We start from the raw sequence: 26,474 nt of genomic DNA, 5'->3' as shown, positions 1-26,474 counted from the left end.
AGCTTTCAGTGGCTGCTTCTGCCTGTTAACATATAACATGACTTGTTCTACACAATGGGATTTATGCAACACAATATGTCAATGAACGAATAAGATTAGGCCTAATCTGAATTCCATAATGACCGCCTTTTTGAGCACCAGCAATCTGCATGCATTCCATGTTTATTTTGAATGCTGCGTGCAGCAAACATGTCACATGCTCATAACTGTATATGTTCATATTCTTATATAATGCAATGGATTAGATTAATTCTCTTCCATGAAGTTGTTATCTTTTACACCACACTGTAAAGTCATGCCAACTTTAAAGGGGATAAAAGATGCAGTTTAATTTAATGTTTTTTTTTTTTTTTTTCTCTCTGAAATCAGTGGATATGATTCAAAGGTCTACTCATTGGGCAGAGATGCTTGCTGAAGTACCTCCCATTCAAACATTGCTAAAATTGTGATCTTAACAGTCTCTGTTCAGAGTTTGTGTCTACTAGTTGCACAGCTTCCAACATTAGGAATCATATTCTAATTTTGTTGTTATTCAGCTCCCAGGCTGAGAGGGAATTACCTGGTGTGACGATAAGTCATTACATCTCAGAATGGTAAATCAAATATAATTCAATTGAATGCACTGTCCTCCTATCGTTTCTGGACTGAAATTAGGAAAGTTCATAGTTTTCTCCAATGAATTTTACTTTTGATACAAAATGGATTTTTGGAAGCATAAGAGTAAGTTACAATGACAGGATAAAACATACGAAGAACCATGAGCACTAAAAACAATTGCAACAAAATTATGTAAAATGATTAATTAAACAAGTTTCTACAATCATGTGTGGCATATGCACTGAAAATGGTTTTCAAAGTTGGAAGCACCTGAATGCTAACTGGCTGCCAGAGTGTGCTTTAGGTGAGAAGTAGTAATGTTCGTTAATCTGGCTAAAATAACAAATAAAAACTAGGTTTCTTAAAAAGTACACACAAAAAGAACAAAAGATGATGAGTTGCCTTTGTAGACACTTTCTTTATATGTTCAAGATGTTTTTGAATTTGACATTTCACTACAGATGTAAGAAACCACTCACCTTATGCAATGTTGGTTTAAGAAATGGTCCAGCACTCTGCACAATCCATTGCAGCGTTCTCAATGCTGCAGTACATGTGCCACGATTGGCAGTTTCATCATATAGCTTTGTACGTGACCAAGAAGACTCTGATGATGAAGTGGAACTTTCTTGAGCTAACTTCAACTGTTTACGTTGCTGTTTAGTTAGATGACGACCTCTGGCCTTTGCTGCCTGTAATATCGTGGAAAATATTTTTGAGCCATACAGAATAATGTATCATAAACATACACAATGGTTTCAGTATACCACCTAGTAAACTCTGATTTTCTTTACATTTAACAGATGAAAGAATCAATACTAATCAGATTATACACCAACCAAAAATACACTACAAAAATTACAGTATAACTTATGTTTTATCATAAAAATAAGTGCGAATGCACGCTCACGCGTGCACACACACACACACACACACACACACACACACACACACACACACACACAGGGATAATACACAAGCCCAAACAAAATTTTACTGAATTATTTGTGTATGCAAAACTGGCAACTAAATGCTTACAAAGGAATTAAGATATCCCCTATAACATAATTTATGCAACTTATTTACATAATAAGTGAAGGATGTACCGAAAGAGTTACTGCAGTATGACTTATTTTCACATCGCCCAACAGTAAGCCAATGAGCTCATCAGGTGAAGATATTTCTACACAACTTCCAGCCTTTGCTACTTTCAACCACAGTGTGAAAGTGTTGTACGCTTCTTTCCGCAACTGCCTGCAAAAACAGTAGTTTCTTGTTGTAGGGTATGTTCAAAGTTTCAGAAACAACAAGTTTACAACTAACATGCAAAATTTACAGAGCCAATAAGAAATAAAAATAGAACACATTGCAATTTAAAATGTTCAAAAATTTCTGTCTCATTAACCTTCTTTCATTTTTTTGTTTGCTTCTTTGAAGTATTAAACAAAAAAGATTTACAATTTTATCTCTTCAGATATCTGAGCTACTTCTCCATCCCCTTACATATTCACAGAGTACTTGAAGAAATGTTTCAGCAGTCAGGTGAAATTCCTGTGTGTCAAATAATACCTATTTAACAATGTCAATATATCAACATTAATTTACAGAATGAGATTTTCACATTAATTTACTTTTTTTCTGTAGTATTTAATGTGAAAGAATTGCTTTATTTAATGAAATTAACAGCAACTTACGAAAAAAAAGAGACCAGTTTACGTTTCCTGAGCGAAGATGACCTTTCTGCTGCAGACAATCAAATTTCCAAGGTTACTACAAAACAAACAAACAAGCCACACAAACTGCTTGCATCTTCATGTAAGCCATTTCATTCTGTATTGTTTCAGTCTATGGCTCTTTACTGTACTATGAAGTACACAAGATGGAAAACATCATTTCAAACCTATATATGTGTACCATATATAGGTTTATACTGATATTGCACTTTCATAATATGTTCTGTGACATTACCATTGCTATATCTCAATTGATATGAGAACAAATACAACTGCTGTAAGATGAGACAACACATGGTTAGACATCTCTGGGCTAAAAAATGAGTTTTACAGTGGCTTGTTTTCGAGTGTGCACCAGTGGGGCAGTCATTAATGAGGAGTCTTCTTGTGTGATTCAGGTCTGAGAAACCCAAATAATGTACTCAAGTTTACAATCATGTGTCAAAAGAAAAGTGAACATTTATTCGCACATAGGCAGTGTCATCCAAGATTGAAGAATTTATAAAGTTTATATTTCATTTGAATCTCACGGCATTATTTTATTACTTTGTTTCAACAATAACTTTCAACAAATAATATAATAAACTCACAGTGGCATAACAATCTGTTGTGCTTAACGAACTTTACTCAACCAATCACTATATAATATTAATGCCAAAACCATTTATCATCGACATGGAGAAAGGTAATTACCAACAAGGTGAGACAGTGCAGCACGATCCTTGTAACTTGGAAGCAACTGAATTTCATACACCCACACAATCATGTGTAGCACTAGGTTTCACCCAGATGGTGGCAGTAAAGCTTCAGGGCATGGACTCAATGAGACACTGAAAGTGGTGGGGAGACATCCTGACCTCTAACTATGACCACTCAAAACAACACACACAATTTGTGGTGACTGCTTTAACTAAAATCAGGCAGATGGGCACATACTTTGCAGTAATGTAACTTGAAGGGGGGGGGGGGGGGGGGGGGGGGGGAGAAAGTGGGTATGAAAGCAGCTTCAAGAAACTTCCTAGCAGATTAAAACTGTGTACCAGGCCAAGATTCAAACCCAGAAGGCAATGTTTTGGGTTCACTTCCCAGTCTGGCACACAGTTTCAGTCTTCTACGAAGCTTCAGAACAGCATACACTTCAAATGATCCTCAAACTATCCTGGCACAATTTAGAGGTTATGGTGTGACACACTGCCTTGAAGTTGCTGTGAATGGGTGTGTTAGTTGTGCTAGAGAAAGACACCTATCAGTTGTACCAAAAGAATATAAAGTAATATCCCCTCTCCAGAAAATACAAAACCTATTGCCAATCACTGACTTGACTGTGAGTGGCATGCCAGTGGCAGGTATGATAGGCATGAAGGCCTTGTATGGGAGAGGCAGAGTGTGGAGAGAACTCAGTGTACTATATCTACCCACAACCAACAAGTTTCATTTTATATGCTATTTTCCAAAGAAACTGAAACAGAGCCTGTGCAACATTCTTCATCCACGGGAATCCTGCTGTGTCTTTTGTCGGGGGATACAAGTGCAAAAGGAGTTGGGGTCTGTTAATCATTGGCAGATCTAATGCATGCAGAATACCTCTTATGGAAATGGCAGCAAGGGATACGCAGGGTCATCTTGTGCACTCTGTGGAGAAGACTCATTCTACTTGTTGAAGGGAAGTGCCACTGTGGGATAAGGATGCAACCAGCTGCAGATTGTGGCACACATTGTGTGGTGTAACATGGGTTTCTTTGGAATAACATGGCCCACTTTTGTCCTCTTTAGCTGATGAAAGATGTCCATGAAAACTGAAAATATGGTTTACGTAGTTGGTAAATGTGTAACTTTCCACTGTGCACACCCTCGTTTGATGCACGTGCAGACAGATGCAGAAGGAACTTGTCGTAGCATATTGGCAAAGCACGATGGCAAATGCGTGTCTCGACCTGCTGTGGAGGTCCGCTTATGCTTGGTGACACAGCTTGGCAGTGCTGTGGAAATCGAGCAGAAAAGTGGTGCTGGCAGGAATGAAAACAATGGAACAGCTGAAGAATTCCGATGAGCACTGTCATTCACTCTCTAATGTCAAAGCATTACACACACGTTACAACCTATTGTGAGCTACAATTGCAACTGTTAAAGTAAATGTACCGTGAAAATGTTGCAAACCTGATTTCATCATTTCAGTAGCTTAAATAGGCAACAGCTCTCTTTCAGCACTGCCCCAATTGCAAAGGAGAAGTCACATGGTACGATTTAGTGGCACTGCATAGCAGGTTGACTACAGCATTAACTTCAAGAACAAAGACTTAACATTATTTGGAAGGTAAAATTGACACACATGCAACTAGATAACAGATCATAGGAGGAGTAACCCATCTTCAGCAATTCACCTTAGTAATACTCTATTCTGGCAACCATGACACAGGGTGAAAATTAGTGGTGCAAAAAGAAAAAAGCATTTGCAATTTGGCAAGAATTTTGATGACAACAACAGAAGAAGATATGATGTTGGCCAGAAAAACCCAAGTCAATAATCGAGAATATATAAGCAGGCACACACAGTGTTGTTGCCCGAAGTGATTTGACTGATGAAGAAGAAATAAGTTTATTTTGTGCTAAATCTGAAGAAGTATTAAATATTTTTAAAAAGTTAGGCAATGGATGCTAGTTGACCATAGCAACGGGTTCAACGACAAAAGATATTCACATGCTTAAGTAACCCTTGCTACAAGAGTGCAGAAGAATCTTCCTGATGACATGGAAGAATTCCATGTGGTGATTTCGAGACTAAAGCCACAGCAGTGACATCGAACAGCATCCCTCCAGCAGCTGGCTAGCACGACTAAAGCACAGCATTGCTTTGCGGTGCAGTGGCCAGTCAGCTGGCTACACAATGGCTATGCAGTGGCTCATCGGTATGTCACTGCAGCCACACATGACAAATCTGCAGTAAAGTGTTGTAAAAATACGTTTCACTGGTTTTGTGCCCTGGTGTCAAAACAGACCAACATTATTTACATGCTATTAAGTGAATATGTTGTTGCCTATACTGTATGTTGGTTACTAGCCAAACATGGAAGGCAATTTATCAGAAATATTAAGAAAGTTAGAAGAGTTATCTAATAGTATTACAACCCAAGCAGAGGAGGTAACTACAAAAGCAGACAAAATTTCTAATATGGAAGAGATCTCATTAAAGTTACCTAAGGAGTTAGTCAAGCAGATAGAAAGACAATGTGACTTATTCAGGAAGGTCGTTTAAGAACAGTTTTAAAAGTTAAACAATAAAATGTTACACATATAAGAACTGTCAAATTAGGAAGTATACATAATCATAACTCAGATATGCAAGGCCAATTAGGGGTGTTAAAGTACAGATTTTGGTTAAGTAATTGTGCCCCAAGTGCTTTCACCAGTTTTGAGGAGCATCTACAGGAGTTAGTTGAACAAAAGTTAAAAGAGAAAGCTGAATCCACTAGTGCTACAACAAATTCTTTGGGCGATACTGTAAAACACCAGAAGGAAATTCATAAGTTGTTGGTTGATCAATTTGGGGGAGGGGACCAAACAGTGAGGTCATCGGTCCCCAGAAGTTGTGGCAAGCATTAGAAAATACCCAAAATAACCATTAACAATACCTGAATATCAGGTGAGTTAACAGAAGAACTGCATCTATGAAATGGCGTGAATTTATCAAAACAATTTCCAAAGTTCAAACCTGATGGGAAGGTATTTTCTAGGTTATTATCCAAGAAGTGGGAAGAATGCAGGAAAATAGATTTTGAACTTTGTTATTTGGCACGGGAAGTGGTAGAATGGGGAACAGCTCATTAAGATGATTTTAAATTGTGGAACGATTTTCAAGAAAAATTCAAGAGGAAATACTGGTTGTCTAGTACACAACAAAAGTTGGCATTAAGATTATTAGACCCAAAATATAACAACAGTTCTTGAGTAAGTTTTAACACGTATACTGAATGACATTTGAATCAATCTAAAAATTCAGATAATCCGATAATCCGATAGAGATATCACACCTTGTTAAAGTATTGATTTGCAGAGTACTACACTATGTAAGAAAGGAAATTTGATGTAGAGGATGGCCAACAGTAAGTGATGACCTTTGTAGAAGGCTTAGACAACTTAAATAAAGAGCACACTAAAGATATCCAAGAAGAACACCGAGGCACCAACAACATGAAATGTAAGCGTTTCCCAAACCAACCTGTAAAGAAAAGAGAAACTAACTTATGTCATGTTTATAACAGTGGCAACAATCAAAGTGCAGAAAATGTCAGAATTGATTTCATTTCATCAGATAACATACAGCTGCAAGTGCCTGTACCAAACACAGCCAACAATGATATGGATAATGCAATACCTATAAATGCACCCATCACAAATAATGCGGTGCTTAAAGGAAATTATCCTGTTATTATAACAGAACATGTGGAATGTCCTGGGACAGTGGCCAATCTCCAGGATGTGACAACACAATCACAAGCCCACTTACACTTTGTTTTCACGGTTTGGTGGTGCTGTGGAGGTCAAGGAGAAAAAGGGTGTTGGCATGAATGTAAATGATGGAAGTGCTAAGGACCATGATGAGAACCATCATTCAGTGTTTGATATCGAAATGTTGAATATATGGTGTGTTGTGAGCTACAACTTATGAGAGCTCTGCATCACCTGCAGCTGCAGAAGTAAATGTACACTGGAATGTTGCTGAGTGTTATCACAAACATAGTTACGTCATTTTAGTAGCTTAAATAGATCAGAGCTCTTTTGCCACCTGGCCCAACTGAAAATGGAGAAGAAGTCACACAGCATGATTTAGTGGCACTGGACAGAATGTCGACTACAGCTCTCTCAAGACTTTTTACAAATAATGAGAAATAAAGATCTGTGTCCTACACTACCTATTACAGGTATATATGAAGGGCTCATTTCAATAGTGGTACAAGCCCATTTTTGTTCATTCTGAGATACAGAGTCCTAAAGTTAAATGAGTGCTGAAAAATCTGCAGTTGAGATACCCAGATATTATTCAACTTTAGGACTCTGTATCTCAGAACAAAAATGGACTTGTACCACTACTGAAATAAGCCCTTCATATGTCACATGGCTTCCCGGATGCAAAGGTAAGTTAACAAAACAAGAAACGTGCGTACCTATAAGAACTGGAAATTTTCAGTTTATGCAAACTTCGTTAATAGTGCTTAATGTTAATTTACAAAGATTATTTGGGATAGAATAGTTACTTAAGTAAAAAGTTACTTTAGATTTTGATGTAGAACTGTTGTTTTGGAAATTTTACTATTTGTCAGCTAGTAGCACCTTCTGGCAATGGATCAACAAAATGTACTGGTAAAAAATATGTACTTAATTACAAATGCAAAACTGCTTAGCAAGGAAGGAGCTATGATTGATATGTAGATTGGTTATGATCAAATTTGTAGTAAAGCTTATCAATCTATTCTCTCAGGAGAGTAGCAGAAGAAAGATTTACACAATATTCTATGGAAATATAGATCAGTACATTCACACAAACTAGGAATAATAGATGATTACATTTGACAATTTAAAATAAAAAATGAAAATCCATTCTTTTGTAAACCCTATCCATTACCTTTAAGCTTATGGCCTAAAGTACAAGAAAATAAATAAAATGACAGACAATCAAATTACTGGATATAGTTTAAGTGTCATCCATTGTTAGTTATTAAGAAAGCCACTGGCAGGGTGCACCTGGTCTTAGACATACACTACAATCGTGAGTGAGCACATACAATGTTATAAGGATCTCTACTCCATGTAATAGAAATGGATAAGAGATGAAAAATTAAATCATTTGTGTCTGGAGGATAAACAAGTAATTCACATGCAACATTCTCATGTTCACTTTGTATTGGTCATTACCACTAAAATAGGCAAGCAATACACAATTCAGAAAGCACATCTGATAGCTAATTTTACTCAATTTGTGCTGCTCTCACAAGAACTGAACATATATTTTTAGAATTAACCAAAAATTTTAATGCATGACATACAAAGGTGCCCATGATATCTACCTGTCATTTTCATACACATTTTCTTTGGATAAGACTCTTTTATTGCCATCACAATTTGATGAGACAAGAGTTGTCTGCTAATTACACTAGCTGCATATCTGTGAATAATTGTGGGTTTAGGTTACAGGGGGTTGGGGGTAGGGAATGAAGCAATAAGGCTTATGAATCATAACAAAAGTAAAATTCTTGCTTCACCATGAAATAAAAGCAGAACAACAGCCAAAATACAGCTACTTCATTTTCAAGTGCAAACATGTGAAATCAAAATCTGCTGCTGGATAACATTCCGTACTGTGCTGCTCCACTTCGCCTAATGTTGATAAAGCAGTTCCATATTTTGATTCCTTTTCTGTTTTCCGCTACAATCTTATAATAGAGGCATCATTTAAGAACAGATTTTTTTGAAATTCCACCCCTACGGGGGAGAAGTAGGGGATGAAATTATTTTGAATATATGTCACTATTAAGGAATTTTGAAGACACAATTATGAAAATTGGTATCTGGTTTTACACTGTTTGCAATGTGTTGCTTTACACATAAGCAATGGGCATAATGACATAAAAATTCGAATAAAAATAAATATAAAGTTTCAGACCCTACAGTCAATGTGAGTGAAGCAGTGGGTGCTGAGCTCGTTATTAATAAATACGACATGAACTGCCATCATTTCTATTTATTAAAAATTACAACAGTGTGGATTATCAACTGGAATACTGTCCTGGGAAGCCTGAAAATAAATTATTGTGTACCAACATTAAGAGCATTAAATAAATAAATAAAATTGTTGCTGGAAATGATTCCATCAAATGGTTTGTTTCGGGTAACATCTGGAAAGATTTATGTCTGGGTTATTAAGGTCACCATCATCAGGAACAGTTTATGCACTGGTTGGGACCATTTTACACATAAGCCTCTCCATTTTCCTCAGTCTTCCCATCACAGTTCTACTAACACCTTTTCAAGAAAGGATGATTATTTCCACTCCTGTAAGGATACTTCCTTTACCATCTATCGGATTTCTCCCTTTGTTATTCTTGCCACTACCACTCTGTTTCTGCCAAGTTTCATCCCTGTAATCTTGCTGAAATCCCTATTCTTAATTGCCCAGGTTTCAGAAGCATTGGTGAAAACAAGTACATCGTAAAATCAATATTTTATTCCGTTTCTCTTGCATGAGATAACTTTATTCCACACCTTTCCCCTGACACTTCTCAGAAATTTGATTGTTTGTATGCCTCCCTCATCGACTTCCTCATTATTTCTTCACACCATACAGCGGAGATGCTGTCACAGATAGGCACAACAAAAAAGAGTGTCACAAATAAAGCTGTCGTGTGTGTGTGTGTGTGTGCTGCCTATTTTTGACGAAGGCCTTATCAGTCAAAAGCTTCCTTTGTGACAGTCTTTTTGTTGTTCTTATTTGCAACTCAGCAGCTCCGCTACATGGTGAGTGGCAACTTTCCTTTTCATAATATAGTTACACATCATCCTGCATTTTCCACTGTTTCATTATTTCTTCCATTTGTTTTCACTACCGTAGCAAAGTATTTGAAGCTGTTAGCTTTTCGCAGTTGTTCCACTGCCACCTTAAGTCCTGTCATAATCTTCCTTGGTTTCTGGTCATGATCATTAACTTTATTTTACTTACATTAAATTTAATAACACATACAATCAAATCACTTCCACCCCTGCAAAACTGCTGCTGAACTTCACCTTCTTTACTCCCGCACAACATGAAGTCAGCAGCAAAGGCCATTAAGTTACTATGCTCGCCAAATGTTTCTGCCACCATGTGCATTACACCACCTGTGACAACCACACCCTGTCACTATGGTCAGGGAAGAAGAAAAACAGAGAATTTTAACTATTCTGTAGCACTTGTATTTATGTGGAAATTTTTCTAAGGCATATTTAAACGATTAATGTCTATTATACTCACCCATAAGGCCTCTCAGTTCCATGTGGCCAGTGTTTGTCATACGATGTCCATTTCAGTGTTTGCAACACAAATTTACAGATGAGAGAACCATACTCCAACAAGTTCTGGCCACAGCTGAAATCAAATATACATTAAATAGTCCAGAGTATCTTTTTTTATGGATAAAGAAGGAAGGAGAAGGTGGACAGAGAGAGGGGGGAGAGGAGTAGACAAGTGACAAACACGTATGACGACGAAGCTGAGGGTATAAAGCTAGTATTGAAATAAAAATCATAACATTAATTTTGTTTGCTTCTTTATTTTATTTTTTAGGAAAATAAGAAACAGTCTCATAGATTATTAGTAGGCAGGTATAACACTGTCTAATTCAGGTATTGTCAGGTGAAATGACATTGAAATAAAGCTGAAATTTAATACGTCTCTCTTACACTCTCGTAAATATTTTTAAAATCCATTGAGAAATTTCACACAAGCATAGCTAAAAAGAAGAAAATAATTATCTGAATAAAAATAAATTTTTAATATACCACATTTTAAATAGCCCCATAGAGATGCTTAAAACCATATAGATAGCCCTTAAATATATAATCATGGATTTTTAATAGCTATGAAAATTCTTATAAGATTTATAACAAAAACCAAAGGCCACACGGAATACACAGCTGATGGATGAGTAGTTCACCTAACTATTATCTATTGCGTGGCCACCCACATTTTTTTGTTTTAAATCTTACAAATATTTTCATAACTATTTAAAAAATCACAAATTTTCAGAACTATCTGTTTAGTGTTACGCTTCTGTATGGGTTATAAGCAATTATTTAATACTCTTATAGTCCAGTTTAAGATTAAAACTTTATTTTTATTTACATAATTATTTCCAATGACTCATCCCTGGCAGGAACAACATAGAAGCAACATTCTGCAAAGAAAACTCAAAATTACCTAAAGAAATATGGCAATCAGCCACTTCTTTGTGCAGCTTAATTTTACGCAAAGATGCATTTTGGGCTTATACCCTATCTTCTATTTGCGTAACATATTCAGGTCTTCATCTGCATAACATTTTTCCTAACTGCAATTTGAATGTCGCTGCTGCCTTGAGCAAGATTATAATTCCTTTAATACCACATTTTCCAAGTTGTCTATGTTTAATTAATAGTTAAGTGCACTTACTTTTGTTCTGTAATTCGTGACTCATTTTTCTCCTTTTGTATTGATAGCACGGACATTTTTATGTTCAAAAATACACTGATGCATTGTGGCATTCACCACGTGACTCCCTAATGCATATGTTTATATAAGAAATTAAAGCTAAGCTCAAATTAGAGTCTTCTTGCACCTTTTAAAACTACTACTGTAATGAGTTGCATAATGTCACTCCCCTCCCCTTTCAAGTACTGATATCACACATTTACACACTGTTAATACATCGGCACACTGGACTAACATTTCAGAATGAATAAAGCAAGAAATAAATGACTTATATGATATGCAGTTATTGAACTGTCATAGAAAGAACAAAAATTTATGTCTTTTTACTATTGATCCCTACCCCCTCCACCAAAGGACTTTACTTGATGTGCAGATTGTATAAGTGTTTACATAAATTTCTTTAAAATATTTTGCCGGCTAGTTTTGTTTGATCATTTAGGATGTCATTTGCCCATGTGCACTTGAGGGAATGCACTTCTATTTCTTCAAGTAGGTTCACATTCTTGGCAAGCTGCAGTACTTGTCGGGTATGTGCTACATCTGTAACTTAACAATTATCTTCCGCACCATTTAACGCAAAAGTGGAATTGCCCAAGTATTTTATCAGGAGGGAAAGTGAGACACTGTTGATAAGAATTTATCTGTCAAATGTTGTTATTTGCTTAAAAACTCCCACAGTTATTCAAAATTAACAATGATATGACTTCACTAATTTCTTCTTCATTTTATGACAAATGTATGGTAAATGTTAGTTACAATATTGTAATAAGTATTTCCAAATCTGAAGGAGTGAATGTAGTTTGATTGTTTTCTGTATAACAACAGCACTTCCTCAAAATGATTTATCACATTTTGAGTAGTCCAGTAAGAAACTTCACACATGACAATATTAAGTATCACTATTAAAATTGACAAGAAAGTAATTTTTTATCATTAATGCATAGCTTACCACATTATTAAAGCTCCCAGTAATTTAAACATAGCAATATGCATCTGAGGTATCAGACATCCCACAATTAGCTTATCTGCAGTAACATGTTTTGATATAGTGTTGCTATTAACACCAAAACCTCTCACAAAAAGGTTTACGAATAGTTGTGGCATCACTCTTTTAGCAACAGGAAGCTCACGTCTGAAACAACAAAAATACAATGCAGTAATCAGTAACCCACAGACTGTATCACTAAAGTCTTATTTGTTACTCTTAAAAATAGGTTGTTTTAGTGAATGTATAATCTTCATAAAAATGTGTAGAGGATAGCAAACAATTGTATTCCTTCTAGCATTATCAATCTGATTTCCTTTTTTTTTTACCTGTGCCACTTACTTTTAACAAAACTCCATTTTACCTACACACATACTGCAACAATTACTAAACTATAAACTGTGTCTTCTTTCTTTTTCTAACTTCTTTTCCAGTACATCACACAGCTCACTAATTACATAACAGCATATAGTATGGTATCAGTTATCTACATAGTTTATTTTTGTAACTGTATTTCTTTCCCAGTTCCCTCAAACTTTTAAGTGGAAATACACAGATTTTCAACTCTCCCGGTTGATTTCTATTAACATCCTATATGTAGCTGATACTTGTAACTCGAAAGAACAGACACCGTACACATATAATTACGGTGATCACAAGCCAAGGATCATTCCTGCGTGAATGCACACATTCGAACTCGTGGGAACAGGCCTTGCCACAAGCATTGAGGTTAATGGACAGGGAGTACTACTCTCGTAGTGTGTGGTCTAAGTTGAGAATGTGGATCTGCTGGGGGGCATGCTGGGATAAGTCCATACAGCCATGTTAATTCATGTGTTCTTGGTGGCATAGGGGTTAGAGTGCCTGCCTAGTAAGCAGGAGATCCCGGGTTCGAATCCAGGTCAGGCACAAATTTTAAATTCTCCTCATTGATTTCTATCAACTTCCCATACACAGGTGATGTTCGTAATTCATTGTAATTTCATACTATAGTTAGTTTCTCTTAACCTCAAAATTCTCCATTCCACAACCACTCACTCTTGCTCACAATGTTCCATTGTTTTTTTGAAATATCTCACCAATTCCCATTTACTCAGCTCTTCCATCCATTCTGCTGAGTTTTCTTTCTTCCAACTCAACATGAACGCTCCTCTCATTACATCAGTAGTCTACAAACCACAAAGTCATATGGCAGTTATCTCTGCTTTGAGACCACCAGTATTTCTTATGAAGTCCATTTTAAAATGTCTTTCCTTTGCATAAAATTTGATATCTGATAGGATCTTCAGAAATATCACAATCAAACTCACTGTTAAAGAAGAACTGAGCTCATCGTCAAGGATTCCAAAATCATGAGAAACTGAATCACAGCTTCCTCCCCATAAACCATAAAACTCCTGTATATATCTTTATGGCTCTTCCTAGTACTGACTATGATTACTTCTCATACTGGACCCTACTGCCTTTCGACCACCTCTTAAGAATACTGGCTGTAATTTGAAGAGCCTGTTTTGTGTGTATATATCACATGGCCTATTCACCACTGTTTATCAAAATCCACTGTTCAAAATGAGTTAAACCAAGCATTTACAAAACGCCACTTTTAACAAGCAACTGAACATGAAAGGTTTTAGTACTATCACACAAATGTCAACAAACTCTAGCTGGTGGAAGGAAAGTTTCCAAAAAAAAAAAAAAAAAAAAAAAAAAAAAAAAAAAAAAAAAAAAAAAAAAACACCACCACTCACAATTCTTTGTACAAAACAATACTGTAACTACACACTTACACTAACAATTCCTGAAGGAAACATGAGAGATTAATGAATCTCATTGCCAATCTTTGTATTCTGAGAAAAGGATCACTTTCTTCAAATACAGGTATGTGCAACTTCTCTGTGCCAGTTCTCTCACTGCTCTGAAATAACTGAAAGAAATTTCAGATTGTCAGTAAGTATTTACATTGATATCTATTGTTTTCTTTATTTCATACGGCATATACAATAAACATAAATCACACTTTATAAATACCATATAACCAAAAAAATAAAATAATAGCAAAGCACAGAAAGTTATTAAGTGAAACTACCGTTTTAAAATTAAATGAAATGATGGTATGGCATTTTTGGCCAGGAGATCCTTCAGGCACACACACACACACACACACACACACACACACACACAGAGCTACAATATACCAGTTAACTGCTCAGTCCTGGGGCTGCAGTCCAAATAGGGTGAGGGATTGTGTCTGATGGAGTGTATAAGTGAAGAAAGAAAGTGGTGGAGGAGGTGGGAGGATGTTTTAACTGGGAGAAAGAGGAAGCAAGGGACAGCAATGTGGTATCAATGAGCTCATCCTGGTGTAGCCAGAGGGAACTGTGTGTAGTATACAATGAAGTGGGGAGGGAGAAGGGGGCCAGGGAGAGGAAAGAGTAAGTGTGGATTAACACCTTCCACATTAAGCTCATGCACAATACGTTCTCACAAACACAGTGCTTTTGAAAGTGCCCGTGCCATACACAGCTTTGTTTCCTGCAGCAAAATATATGCTGTGTGTTTCTTCCTTCAAACTGGCAGCACATGTAGTTTATGTACTTTCCAGCAGGGGACACTATGAGTCTGCAGCTTGAGTGTAGGCAACCCACAAGCTGTGTAATCGTGGTTGCCTAATCTCTGATTTGGGATTTGTTCACTTCGTGCCCATGTTGTGTTAGATCAAGGATGTTTTTGATGGCTCTTCCAGATCGGAGAAGGAAAACTCTGATGTGGGTTTTGATTAAGAACCTTCAGATATATTTTGTGAAAGTTTCAACAGTCAGGTAGCTAATACAGATTTATATTATTAAAAAACATCGTAACGAAATAATATGCATTTTTTTTTATAAAAGCAAATATTGCCTCAAACTTTTTTTACCATTATTTTTGCTGTTTACATGTGTATTTACTTATTCATGGACACATGAAGATGAGGGTCCTAGTACAGCTGCCTGTCCTCATATATCACAAAACATGATTACTGATGTGAGCAACTGGTCCAGAGTTGGCAACCAGCCTGATTTACGTTTTCAACAGTGCTAGTGGTATAACTTGGCAACAGGATGAGAACTATACTGAATTTGAATGTTTCTCAGTATTTTTCAATAATGAGATGATAAAACAATAAAAGTTGAAACAAACAGGCATGCAGAACTACAAATTCATGAAATGAATAAGAAGTAGTCTATGAAGAGAAATTCTATGTGACATCTATGGTCGATGGTAAAGATATATGAAATACACTTCTTTTTCTCAATTTTTTTGGATATGCGTGTAGTGAAGTTGCCAAAAAAAGTGACTATTGGTCAAAGGATGGATTTCTAACTACTTCTTGGGGAAGCAGGCTAATGTATTGTTTATGTTGTACTTGAATGACAACACGAAATTCATACAGCTGGGTCAGCCAGGACATGATCCACAGCACAAAATTAGACCTTTCTTCAGTTCTTTTGTCACACATTGTACAAATAACTCCAGACCACACATGAATTTTACAACTGATCTTAGAGGCAGAATGATTTAGAGTTTGTTTGGGGGGGGGGGGGGATTGAAATCAAACTTCATTTATCGGAGATTCAACAACAAGTTATGCTTTCAGTTGTGAAATCTACAAGGATAAAGCAAAGACTGATGCATCCATTAATCACAGGGACTTGGAGGGCACAAGCCAAATCTCTTTGGAGGGGGGCCCTTGTCTCTTGGCAAATATAACGTAATTCCCCCGTCAAAAAAGGAAGATTTGGTGTTGCACGTTCAGCTCGAGATCAAACAGCTCCTCAGAGAAATGGCAGAAAGAAAGGCCCGACTACTCTGGCATTCATTAATAAGGCAGACTAAACACCTTTCTTCCTGTTTTATGCACCAGCTATTTCGAGATCACAATACAGAGGGGGAATACTCAAGCATCTTTTGCATGGGTTCCACCATGTTGAGGTACTGAGCTTCTGTGTGCAAGTGACAACAGTTTAGAGTTGCTAAATCAAAGCAAGGTTGAATGAACAGCTGATTTTGTTGAAAATTACATGGATACGTTGGTTCCAGTAATCCTACTTGAGACCACACGTGAATCACTGCGAACTGAATTAGAATGCATATCCCTTTATGAATTTTAGTAGTTCCTTTTATTTAAGTATTTTATTGTTCGGTTTCTCACTGTTATTCTAGACTATGTTCTGTCTTAAATACTAGTCTTAACTAGTCTTAAATAAAAATAATTACGCAAATTACATTTTTTTCAATAAATCCAAAATAATTTAGCACAGATTCATGTATTTATACTAAAAATATGCATTATGAAAAATCTCACATGAGACTGGGGTGAGGGGGTCGAGCCAAATCTCACGACATCTCACCAAGAGGGGGGAGAGGGGGTTGAAAAAATGCCAGTTAGCCTCACATGATTAATGGACACCTCATAAGTGGGAGGCTGTGTAAAGATTATTCTGGCATAGCCCACTGTTTTTACATGGACAGGTTCTACATAGGACCATTTGTGTTGGACTATCTGCACCAGGATAAAACCTTGAGTGTAGGCACTGCAATGAAAAACAGGAAAGGTCTACCTAATGAAATGAAAACTGTGCAGCTTAGGAAGGTGGAAAAGATGTTTTCTAGGAAGGAAGGTTTAGCTGCAGTAGAATGGAAGTCGACCATGAGCATGTACTGTCTTTCAACCAGACATCGAACAAATTCAACTGTAACTAGTACCACAAACAAAGGACAAGTACACAAACATAAACCAGATGTTGTAATACACAATAAGGAGAGTAAAACTGGAGTAGTCAGGGCTGTCCAGCTATCAAGTTATTATCCTTTCAAAATTGGGTTGTTTTGAAATCGAGTATATGCAAACACAATTAGTTTGTTTTTGAATTTACCCAGACATGTCTTGGCACCCACATGTCATCTTCTGTGTGTCAAATTTTTATTTCTGTAAAGTACAATATAAAATTTATAATAATTTCACTGTTGTAGGCCTAAGAATTGCAATATGTGCAATTTGCTTTCTTTTGTTTAGACCTCTCCTTAAAATTACATATCAACAGCATTATTATACACCAGTTTTTGTGCTCTTTTTCGTCATTTTTTGACAGCATGTGATCTGCAAACTAGCCATGAAGAAAATTTATGTGTATTTATCAAGAACGGTTTCATGGGTAGAGGTTATGTGCATTTCTGTACTTACATTTCTTTGTCTTGTTGTGTGTCTGGTTGGTGTCTCGATCAATGGCTATTCAGTGCACTGTTTCCATACAGTTTTTCACACAATTTTCGCTCACAAGTTCACTTCACATGTACTTACACAAAATGTGGCTAAATGTGATCTGAGCAGACAATTCTGACTACATTCTCAGTGAGAAGTGTTATGTTACTTCATTACTTCCACTACTCACTTGCTCATCATTGGCCTTGTGATGTTGTGGCACTAATTTTGAATGTTTCATCAGAACTGGTGTCATGTGGCTGCTGGGAGAGGGCTGAATGTATGTAGTATGTAGTGAGTGTGTGTGTGTGTGTGTGTGTGTGTGTGTGTGTGTGTGTATGGAATAAGAGAGAGAGAGAGAGAGAGAGAGAGAGAGAGAGAGAGAGAGAGAGAGAGAGAGAGAGAGTGGGGGGGGGGGGGGGGGAGTGATTGAGAGAGAGAGAGAGAGAGAGAGAGAGAGAGAGAGAGAGAGAGAGAGAGAGAGCACTGGAAAGAGGGGTCAGGAGGGAACTGAGAAAATATGTTTATTTATTTATTTTTTTTAGGCTGTTTGAGTGTTATGTATTATGTGAGTAGGTGCCTTTGTATAGTTCACTGAGTGTTCCAAGCAGTGTTTTGTTGCAATGTGTTGTATTTTCATTACAGACTCTCTTTCCTTGTATTATTGCTATTATTGCTTTTTGTTTGTGGTAGTTCTTCTCTATTGTGAGTTTTTGTTAGAGACTATTGCTTTCTTTAAGGATCTTAAGATCAGTTTCCATGTTATTTGGGTGATGGTTTCCTTTTATTAGATGATCTGCAAAAGTGGAGTGTCTACTATCACTTCTTAGGGCTCTGAGGTGTTCAGAGTACCTCGTTTTGAAATTTCTGCATGTTTGGCCTACGTAGACTGACTGGCATGGACTACAGGTTAACTGATATATTCCGGCTTTGGATAATTTGTCTGCTGATGTTCTTAGTGCTTACATTTTTCTGTACTGTGTTATTTGTGTGGAATGATATTTGTAGCCTTTGTTTCTTCAGTGCGTTTGTCATTCTGTGGACGTTTTTGTTAGTGTATGTCAGTATGTACCATGCTGCAGACTTTATAGGCTGTTCCTGGTACCCTGTGTTTGTCTGGAGTTTGTGTTCTTGGTTCTCTGTCATGGCTGGTGATTTATTCATGGTTTTTTTCTCTTTTATTTTTGTTTTTAATTTTGTTGTTCAGTGTGTTTATCATTTGTGTGTTGTACCCATTCTCTTTGGCTATTTGGTGTATTGTGTTTAGTTCCTGCGTGTAGCTGAGTTTGTCCAGTGGAGTTCTGTTGAGCCTGTACGCATGTGTCTGAAACTTGAGAGTTTGTGTGCTTGGGGGTGGTTGGAGTTGTGGCTGAAGGTTTCCTGAAAATTCCAAATTTATGTTTGTTGTTGATTCTGTGTATGGCGATGTCTAAGAAATTAAGTTTCATTTCCTCTTCTGTCTCAATGGTGAATTTCATTTTGGGTGAACTGTATTTATGTCACTATGTAATTGTTTTTATTCGGGTGTCTGTTTCATCAATCAAGCAAATGATGCCAGCCACATATCGGTGCTAGTATATAATCTTGTACTGTTTCTGATGTATAATTTCAATGAATATTTTGTTTTCAATGTGGTTTAGAAATGTGTTTGAAAGTACACCACTGATGGGTGAGCCCACTGATAGGCCATGTTTTTGTAGATATAACTCCTCCTTGAAAGTGAACTGTTCTGTTCTGTTATAATCTTTAGGGTGGCTTCTATTTCACCTATGTGTGCACTTGTTATGTCTCCTCGATACTGCAGCTGTTTTTTAACAATGCTGATTATTTATTTTACTGGCACATCTGTGTGCATGGATGTGATGTCAAAAGATACCAGGGTTGCTGTTGATAGTATGTTTACATCTTTTCTATCATTTCACTGGTATTTTTTAGGTTTCTGTTGTTTGTGAAAGTGTATAATTTATGTAGTAATGTATGTAGGTGTTTAGCTTGCTGGTAAGATGGTGCATTCTCGAAATTGATTACGGGCCTGAATGGACAGTTATTTTTATGTATCTTTGGTAAACTATTGAGTCTGGGTACTCTGGGATTGTTTTGTGTTATGTATTTGGCTCAAGTTTCTGTGACAGTGACAGAGTTTTTAAGAGATCTTGTGTGTTTCTTTGGTACCTCATGGTAGGATCATTGATTAATTTGATAATGTTTTTCTGTTCTATAAATTCTTCTGTTTTCTTTATGTATTCTGCCTCATTCATAAGTACAAGTGTATTCCCTTTGTCTGCTCTGGTGATGATTGATTTGTGTTCTTGGAGTTTTTTGTTTAGTTTTATGGAGATATTTTCCTTTTCTGCTTTTGTTTTTGAAATGATGTGGGTCTTGTTCTCCTTGATTATGTGTTTTATCTCTTCTGCTACAAGTTCTCTTGTCAAGTTGGCATTGAAACTTGGATTGTTCAACTTTTCTTCTTGCTTTATTATGTATTCTGTCTCTGCGATCAGGTTTTCTATGATTTTGTGTGACAGATTTGTGTTTATGTTGTGTTTTAGCCCCTTTTCAAGTAATTCTCTTTATTGTTTTGTTAATTCTATGTCAGTTAAATTGACGAGTCTGTCATGGAACTTGTGTTCAGCTCCTATTCTGTCTTCTTTATCTATTGTTGTGGAAGACCTCATAAGGTGATTCAGTTTTTTGTTTTGTGTTTCTTTCTTTTTGTTCATTAGTACTTCTGTGTAAGACCTGATTTCTTGAGTTATGCCATCAAAATGGCTGGTGTTTTTAAGAGATTAGCTAATTCAAGGTGTGTTTTGTACAACTGAAGATTAAGCTGCTATTTTTTCACATACAGAAAACAAATTTCTTCTTCTAAGCAAATAACTTCTGCTTTCCTTTTGGCTACTTGTGCTGCAGGTGACTTGCGTTTATACTGAATTTTACCAAACCAAGGTTTATGTTATCACTTAGACAGATTTTGTTAAACCTGATGTTGAGGATAGTTTTGCGCAGTTGTATTCTTGAATTTGTTGTAGAGCTTCATGGGAAATGCTTGGCTTGGCTTTGAGATACTCATTTTACTACTATTTATCCTTTCTGTAGGACGAAACTCAAATGGTGGAAGGAGGTTTTCTTTTACTTGTTTCTTTTAGCAGTATTGAATAGTTAGGCTGTGCACAAACAAACAACAAAAAAGGACAACATCCCTGGCGTACTTCATCAACACCTTAGTTAAACAGCTAGCTAGTCATGGTGGTGTGAAAGGGCTTAAGGATTCAAAACATGAACCAGCACCAAACGCAGACAGAGTGTTTGGCCAACACTTCCCAGAAAATATCACAGCTACAGCATCTAAACAAGGTGCTTTAAGGTTTGTGTAGATAATGAGAAAAAAGAAACTGGGAAAATAGTAAGAAAATAAACACAATGGTGGTGTGAGCAATGTGATCCGGGTCTCTGCATACCAGACTGTTTTAAAGAGTACCATACGTGAGTAAATTATGTTTATTAAAAAAAAGAACTGCATTTCTCTATCAAACTTTTCTTGTATGCATATGTTTCTTTCACTAAAATGTTCTTTTGTACACACTTATTTCTTGAAAAGATTCAAAACAGTTAGTTTTAGAAATTAGTTTTTTTTGTTTCATTCAATTTTCGAAACTGGAGAAAAAATTTCATTTACATTTATAAAAAAATTGTGTAACGACAGTAGAAAGAGGACGTTTCAAACTTTAAAGTAAATAGTTTACTATCCTATATTATCTTCATGGTTTTTTTAAAAAAAAATCCAGGAAATTGTTTGAAAAGTGTCAGTCTGCAGAGACGAAACCTATGTAAATGGCTCAGTTAGAAAGTGTAAAAGGGGCAAAGTGGAAGGACCGGGGAAGGAGAGGCATGGAGATTCAAGATCAGAAGGACTACAGAACCCTCACATAAAATTCAGAGAACCTGGTACACTAGCAACAAGGGAAGGGATTTGGGAGGGGGAGTGGGTATCTAGGGTTTACATGCAACCATTAACCCTTTGGCTGCTGCAGCTGTGTGTCTGGCTGGCTGTGTTAAGCACGCTCTTGAGATCGCCTAATCCGTTTACCTGCACTAATAGCCATCTCTGCAGACTGCTGTTTGCACCTGAGCTCTCAGCTCAGCTGACCTCGGCCTGTGCTGAGTATTTCTGGAGCCAGGGCGGTCGCGACTGTCTGGCAGCCTCATTGTGATCACCAATGTTACAAATAAACACAGTATATCTGGATACTTATGCATAGCTTTGAATCTGAAGATGAATTGCTCGACAGACATAATGTACACTGGTACTGTTTATGTTGCTAACATATAACTCTTAATCAACGGCTTTCTTTCATTTGCAACCAGTTCTTGCGAATCATCACAAGGTCTGTGTATACATCCAAGTTTTCTTTGGCACACTGATAATTAATTATCAGCTCTTGGTACATAACTTACAATGTAAATGCTGGAGAATCTGTAACGATCAAATGTTGATGTTTGTCTGTACTAGCGCAATAACTTGCCCTCAAATTTGGAGGGAAGCATCTGGATGCCGAGACACACTTTCGAAGCTAACCACTATACTTTGAGCTCATTAACCCAATAAATTATCCCCAGGGAAACATCAAAGTCAAAAAGTTAATGTTTCTTATGTATAACTTTTGTTTAAGAATTCAATAATGGAATACTAAAGTTTCCACAGTACCTAACTAAACATTACCTTTAATTCCTAATCAACTTTTGTACCTTAGAAATGGGCGAGAGTGTGCAACTGACCATCGCCTAATAAAGTTAACCTTCAGATATGTATTTGTACGTAACACCTCTTTATAAAAAATGAATCACTTTGCATTAGTCTCACTAAAACATAAAAATGGTTAAACCAGTTTGGATGATTCTTTTTTGTTGCGTTCATAATTGTTTGTATAAAAGAAAAGTTTGGAAAAGTTGTTTAGAGAATTTGAAAATTCTGAAAATATGAAGGACCTTTTTTCCATGGAATTTTTACGATTTTTGTTATTCACAACTGAAACAATTGATATGAATAATTATTTTTTTGTTTTCTTCATTATGACCTTGGACTTGAAGCTTCCAGTCTGTATTTGTCAGCATAGACTGGATGTTTCACATATTCGAGCATATAGCATTTGTCAGCATATTAATTCATCTGGAATGGCTCTTCGAGCTCAGATAATGCTGGGTTTTTATTTACCTATTTATATTTTTGCACTGTTATATTTCCCACCCTTCTTTCTCATCCAGCCTTTGGATCGGCAATGGCGAAGCTAATTTTTTTTAATTTTTGTACTTACTTTTTGTTTCTTTTATCTTTTTGTGTTTTTAAATTTGTAAAGAATTCTTTCATAAGGAAGTGCTTATTTTCATCTTACTGGTGTAACAACTTGGCTAGAAGTTCTTCTTTGAGTGGTATGTTTCAAAATGTGATACAATACACAAGGGTACATTACATGTTTTGCTTTCATATTTTGTTTCTTGTTGCACATTCTGTTTCAAGAAGACTAGTCCATATTTTTTGGACCGGTCACTGGGAAAGACATTTGGAAAGTGCCTTCCAGTAAAGTGCAGATGATTCTCGTCATCAGAGCATTTTCCTTTCCTATCTGTCCTCCGTTCTGTAGCAAACTTTTCCTCAAGTTCTTGTACCAGACATAAATAAAAATCTGCGAACGGTATTTTTCTCCCTATCACCGATCTGTGAAAAGTGTGAAGGTCCAGAACACGAAAAAAAAAAACTTTTTGTACCATATAACAGATGTATGCACAGATTCAACTGAGCTTAATAGTATGTCAGAGCGGTAAATTCACCTTCTTCTTGTTTCGGTTTCTTCTGTAGACTCCATAAATTGTGCCTGTTGCTACGTACAGTACAGCATGCTGGTCTTCTATGGCTGTGAAGCCAGAGGAACAATTCTGGACTTGTATTCCTATTGTCAACATACAGCCACTACGTTACCGGAGTGCCCCGAATTTTGGGCTTAAATTTCTGTTGTTGTACCTGTGTATACAACGAAATCCAAAACGTATCCAGCTATACAATTGCACAACACAAATGTCTTGATTCCAAATCTACTTCGTTTTGAAGGAATGACTTGTTTAATAGATAAGCAACCTTTGAACAATAATAGGCTTTCAATGACAAAGAGCTTTTTGTATGGATTAAACACACTGTGCAACGCCATACGAGCTGTATCAATTATTTTCTCAACTTTATTAACATGGGCCATAATAAGCCAAATATCAATGAAGCAATAGTTACTCAAAACCAGTGTCTTTCGAGGTGGACAGTCGAGAATGAACTGATTCCAACATATTTGCCATGGCGAAAGTGTAGAACCGTATCATTTCACATGCTATAAAATCGATTTTCTGACTGAAACAGCATGAAAAAGGATAGAACCCTTGAATCACGCGCTAGTTGCCAATTATGTCCTGAAGATGAATCATCAAATGCTCATAGTGCTGGACTGAAATCACACTTTTGCAAATCAAATTTGTCACTGAGGCATGGTCTTTTATGGATCGCATTGTCTTCACTTTCAGAATCTGAAGAAGAATTATCCTGGTGAGCTCTAATAGGTGAAGTACATGGACGTGTATTATTATGAGATTCTTCTGAAGAATCGTCACCACTACAGTCATTGGAGCTGCCACACTCACACTCACTGTCACTTCTTGTGAGTATCTGCAGTATCTCATCAGCAGTGTAACCATGCCGACGTGCCACTTGTTTGTGAAACTCAAAAGTGATACACTCTAAAGCAGAAATGCAGGCAGGAAGCTAAACAACACAAATCGGCTAGCATGAATGTTGAACAGCAACTGTGAAATCTGACAGAAATACTGCTGAAAACTAACCACCACCACAGAAGCAAAATGCAGATTATCAAATGTACCAGCTAGCAAGAATGTCGAACAGCAACTGTGAAATCTGACGAAAGTACGGCTGAGCAGCTACACATGTCTGCAGGACCACAGGTAGCGAAACCAGCTGACGGTAAAAGCTGTCATTAGGACTCAGGTACCGGCCAGGCCGTGATGGTGAATGCTGCCTGCAGCAACCATGGGAAATACCACTGCAGCGTCTAACGGTGTCCGCAACCCCTGCGGAAAGGTAGTGTGTGGTGGGATTTCACGTCTGCAGTGCTCAAAGGGTTAAAGTCAAGCTTGTTGTGGTCAGTAGCATTTAAATAATTAAAAATAAACATAAAAAATATCACAATTCCACTTAGCTGCATATTATAAAAATGTATATATACTCTCTAACATGGGAACATTCAGTATTTTGTGTTTACATTTGCAAGAAATGCATTTCATTGAAATTTCGCACAAAATACAAATGTGAGTGAACGCCAAAGGGAAAATCTGTTCCAAAACAACAACTGTTTCTTAACACAAGTTAGCTTGCTTTTACTATTGATGTTTTATGATGAAAGTACACACATGTGAAACCACACCTAAGAACCTATAAGAACCTTTTGTATTGTAACTACAGAGCCAAATATATGTAGAAAAAAAAGAAGTCAAAATAATCACTCTTTTGAGCTATGATAACGGTGCAAACAGAATCTAAAAAATAGATTTTTTTGCACAAAAAACTTGTAACAACTGGTTGTCATGAGGCATTCTACTCTATAGGGAATCCCTGTTCAGCTTCGGATGGTCTTGGCAGCAAAAAATGCAATAATTCAGTACTAAAGTGCCAAAGCCAATGTTCAGGTACAGAAATTCAAAGTACAAATAACAGTTGGCACACAGATCTGCACATGCCTGGGATTAGCTATGTGAAATTTGAGAAATCAACTATGCCAGTAAAAAACTGGTCTCAGTGGTGAAATTCCAGACTAAAAATCCAAAGCTCATCGGTTAGATCCCCAGTCAATCCTACGATTTTTATGGTCACTTATCACTTCTTTAAGCCCTGGCAATGTTTGTTCCTGTGACGAATACACAGTTGCACTATGGCTCGAAATCCTCACGTAAGTATAGGTCTCCTTTAACTGGCTAGGCAAGCCAGTTCAAATGTCTGAGGAAGGCACTGCGGTATTAAAAATAATCTCTGAATGGATGATTACTTTACTTGATCCAGAAATAAGTCATCCCTTTTTTATCTACTACACAGTAAACATTTTATTATGGTTATTAATTCTTAAGAGACCACTATAGGCTGTGGAAGGTATCAGTAAAATTAAACAGTACAGCAATACAAAGTAAGTGAAAATAGGCAAGAATAAAAGTGCACACCTTAAAAACATTTACCCAAATTGAGCAAGTCACCATCACCACGCAACCAAGGGCACCAGATGCTAATATTTTGGAGGAAAGAGGCTCAAACAATCAGTTTCAGATATTTATATCAGTTTTCAAAATTTATTGACATCGCATTTATGGTCCACTGAAAAAGCAACAAATTTACCAGCTTCTATGAATTACTCAAGGGAAAGCTGACCAATAATGTTGAAAACCGTGGATATCATGACAGTTACTCCCTGTCATTTTAAAGCATTTTCCAGTTCATGTCCTGAAAATAGCAGAGGTTTACCTGTCGAAATACTAGAGTTTTTGACAAATCTACCCAGCCGCAATCTCGCAAGTAATCAGAGCATACAAGAAACTGGGAAAAGCTTAACTTGTCCTTGGGCAATATGTTGAACATTATAGTCTGCATGCTTCATATTATAGAAA

The 26,474-nt window shown here is 36.7% G+C and overlaps 1 protein-coding gene across 1 annotated transcript in view; it reads right to left on the bottom strand.

The window, feature by feature from the left end:
• LOC126457633 (uncharacterized) overlaps nt 1-26,474 on the bottom strand; it is a 114,001-nt gene that overhangs the window by 18,799 nt on the left and 68,728 nt on the right. The window contains exons 7-11 of the mRNA XM_050094103.1: nt 14,320-14,456; nt 12,497-12,679; nt 10,333-10,446; nt 1,704-1,851; nt 1,077-1,289 (exon numbers count right to left, since the gene is read on the bottom strand). Of these exons, the coding sequence (XP_049950060.1) occupies nt 1,077-1,289; nt 1,704-1,851; nt 10,333-10,446; nt 12,497-12,679; nt 14,320-14,456 (795 nt within the window). The remainder of the gene's footprint in view (nt 1-1,076; nt 1,290-1,703; nt 1,852-10,332; nt 10,447-12,496; nt 12,680-14,319; nt 14,457-26,474) is intronic.

The sequence above is a fragment of the Schistocerca serialis genome, chromosome 2 (genome assembly GCF_023864345.2).
Source record: "Schistocerca serialis cubense isolate TAMUIC-IGC-003099 chromosome 2, iqSchSeri2.2, whole genome shotgun sequence".
Classification (NCBI taxonomy): Eukaryota; Metazoa; Arthropoda; class Insecta; order Orthoptera; family Acrididae; genus Schistocerca; species Schistocerca serialis.
The sequence above is the reverse complement of the archived record's forward strand: the minus strand, read 5'-3'. Positions and strand labels throughout refer to the sequence as shown.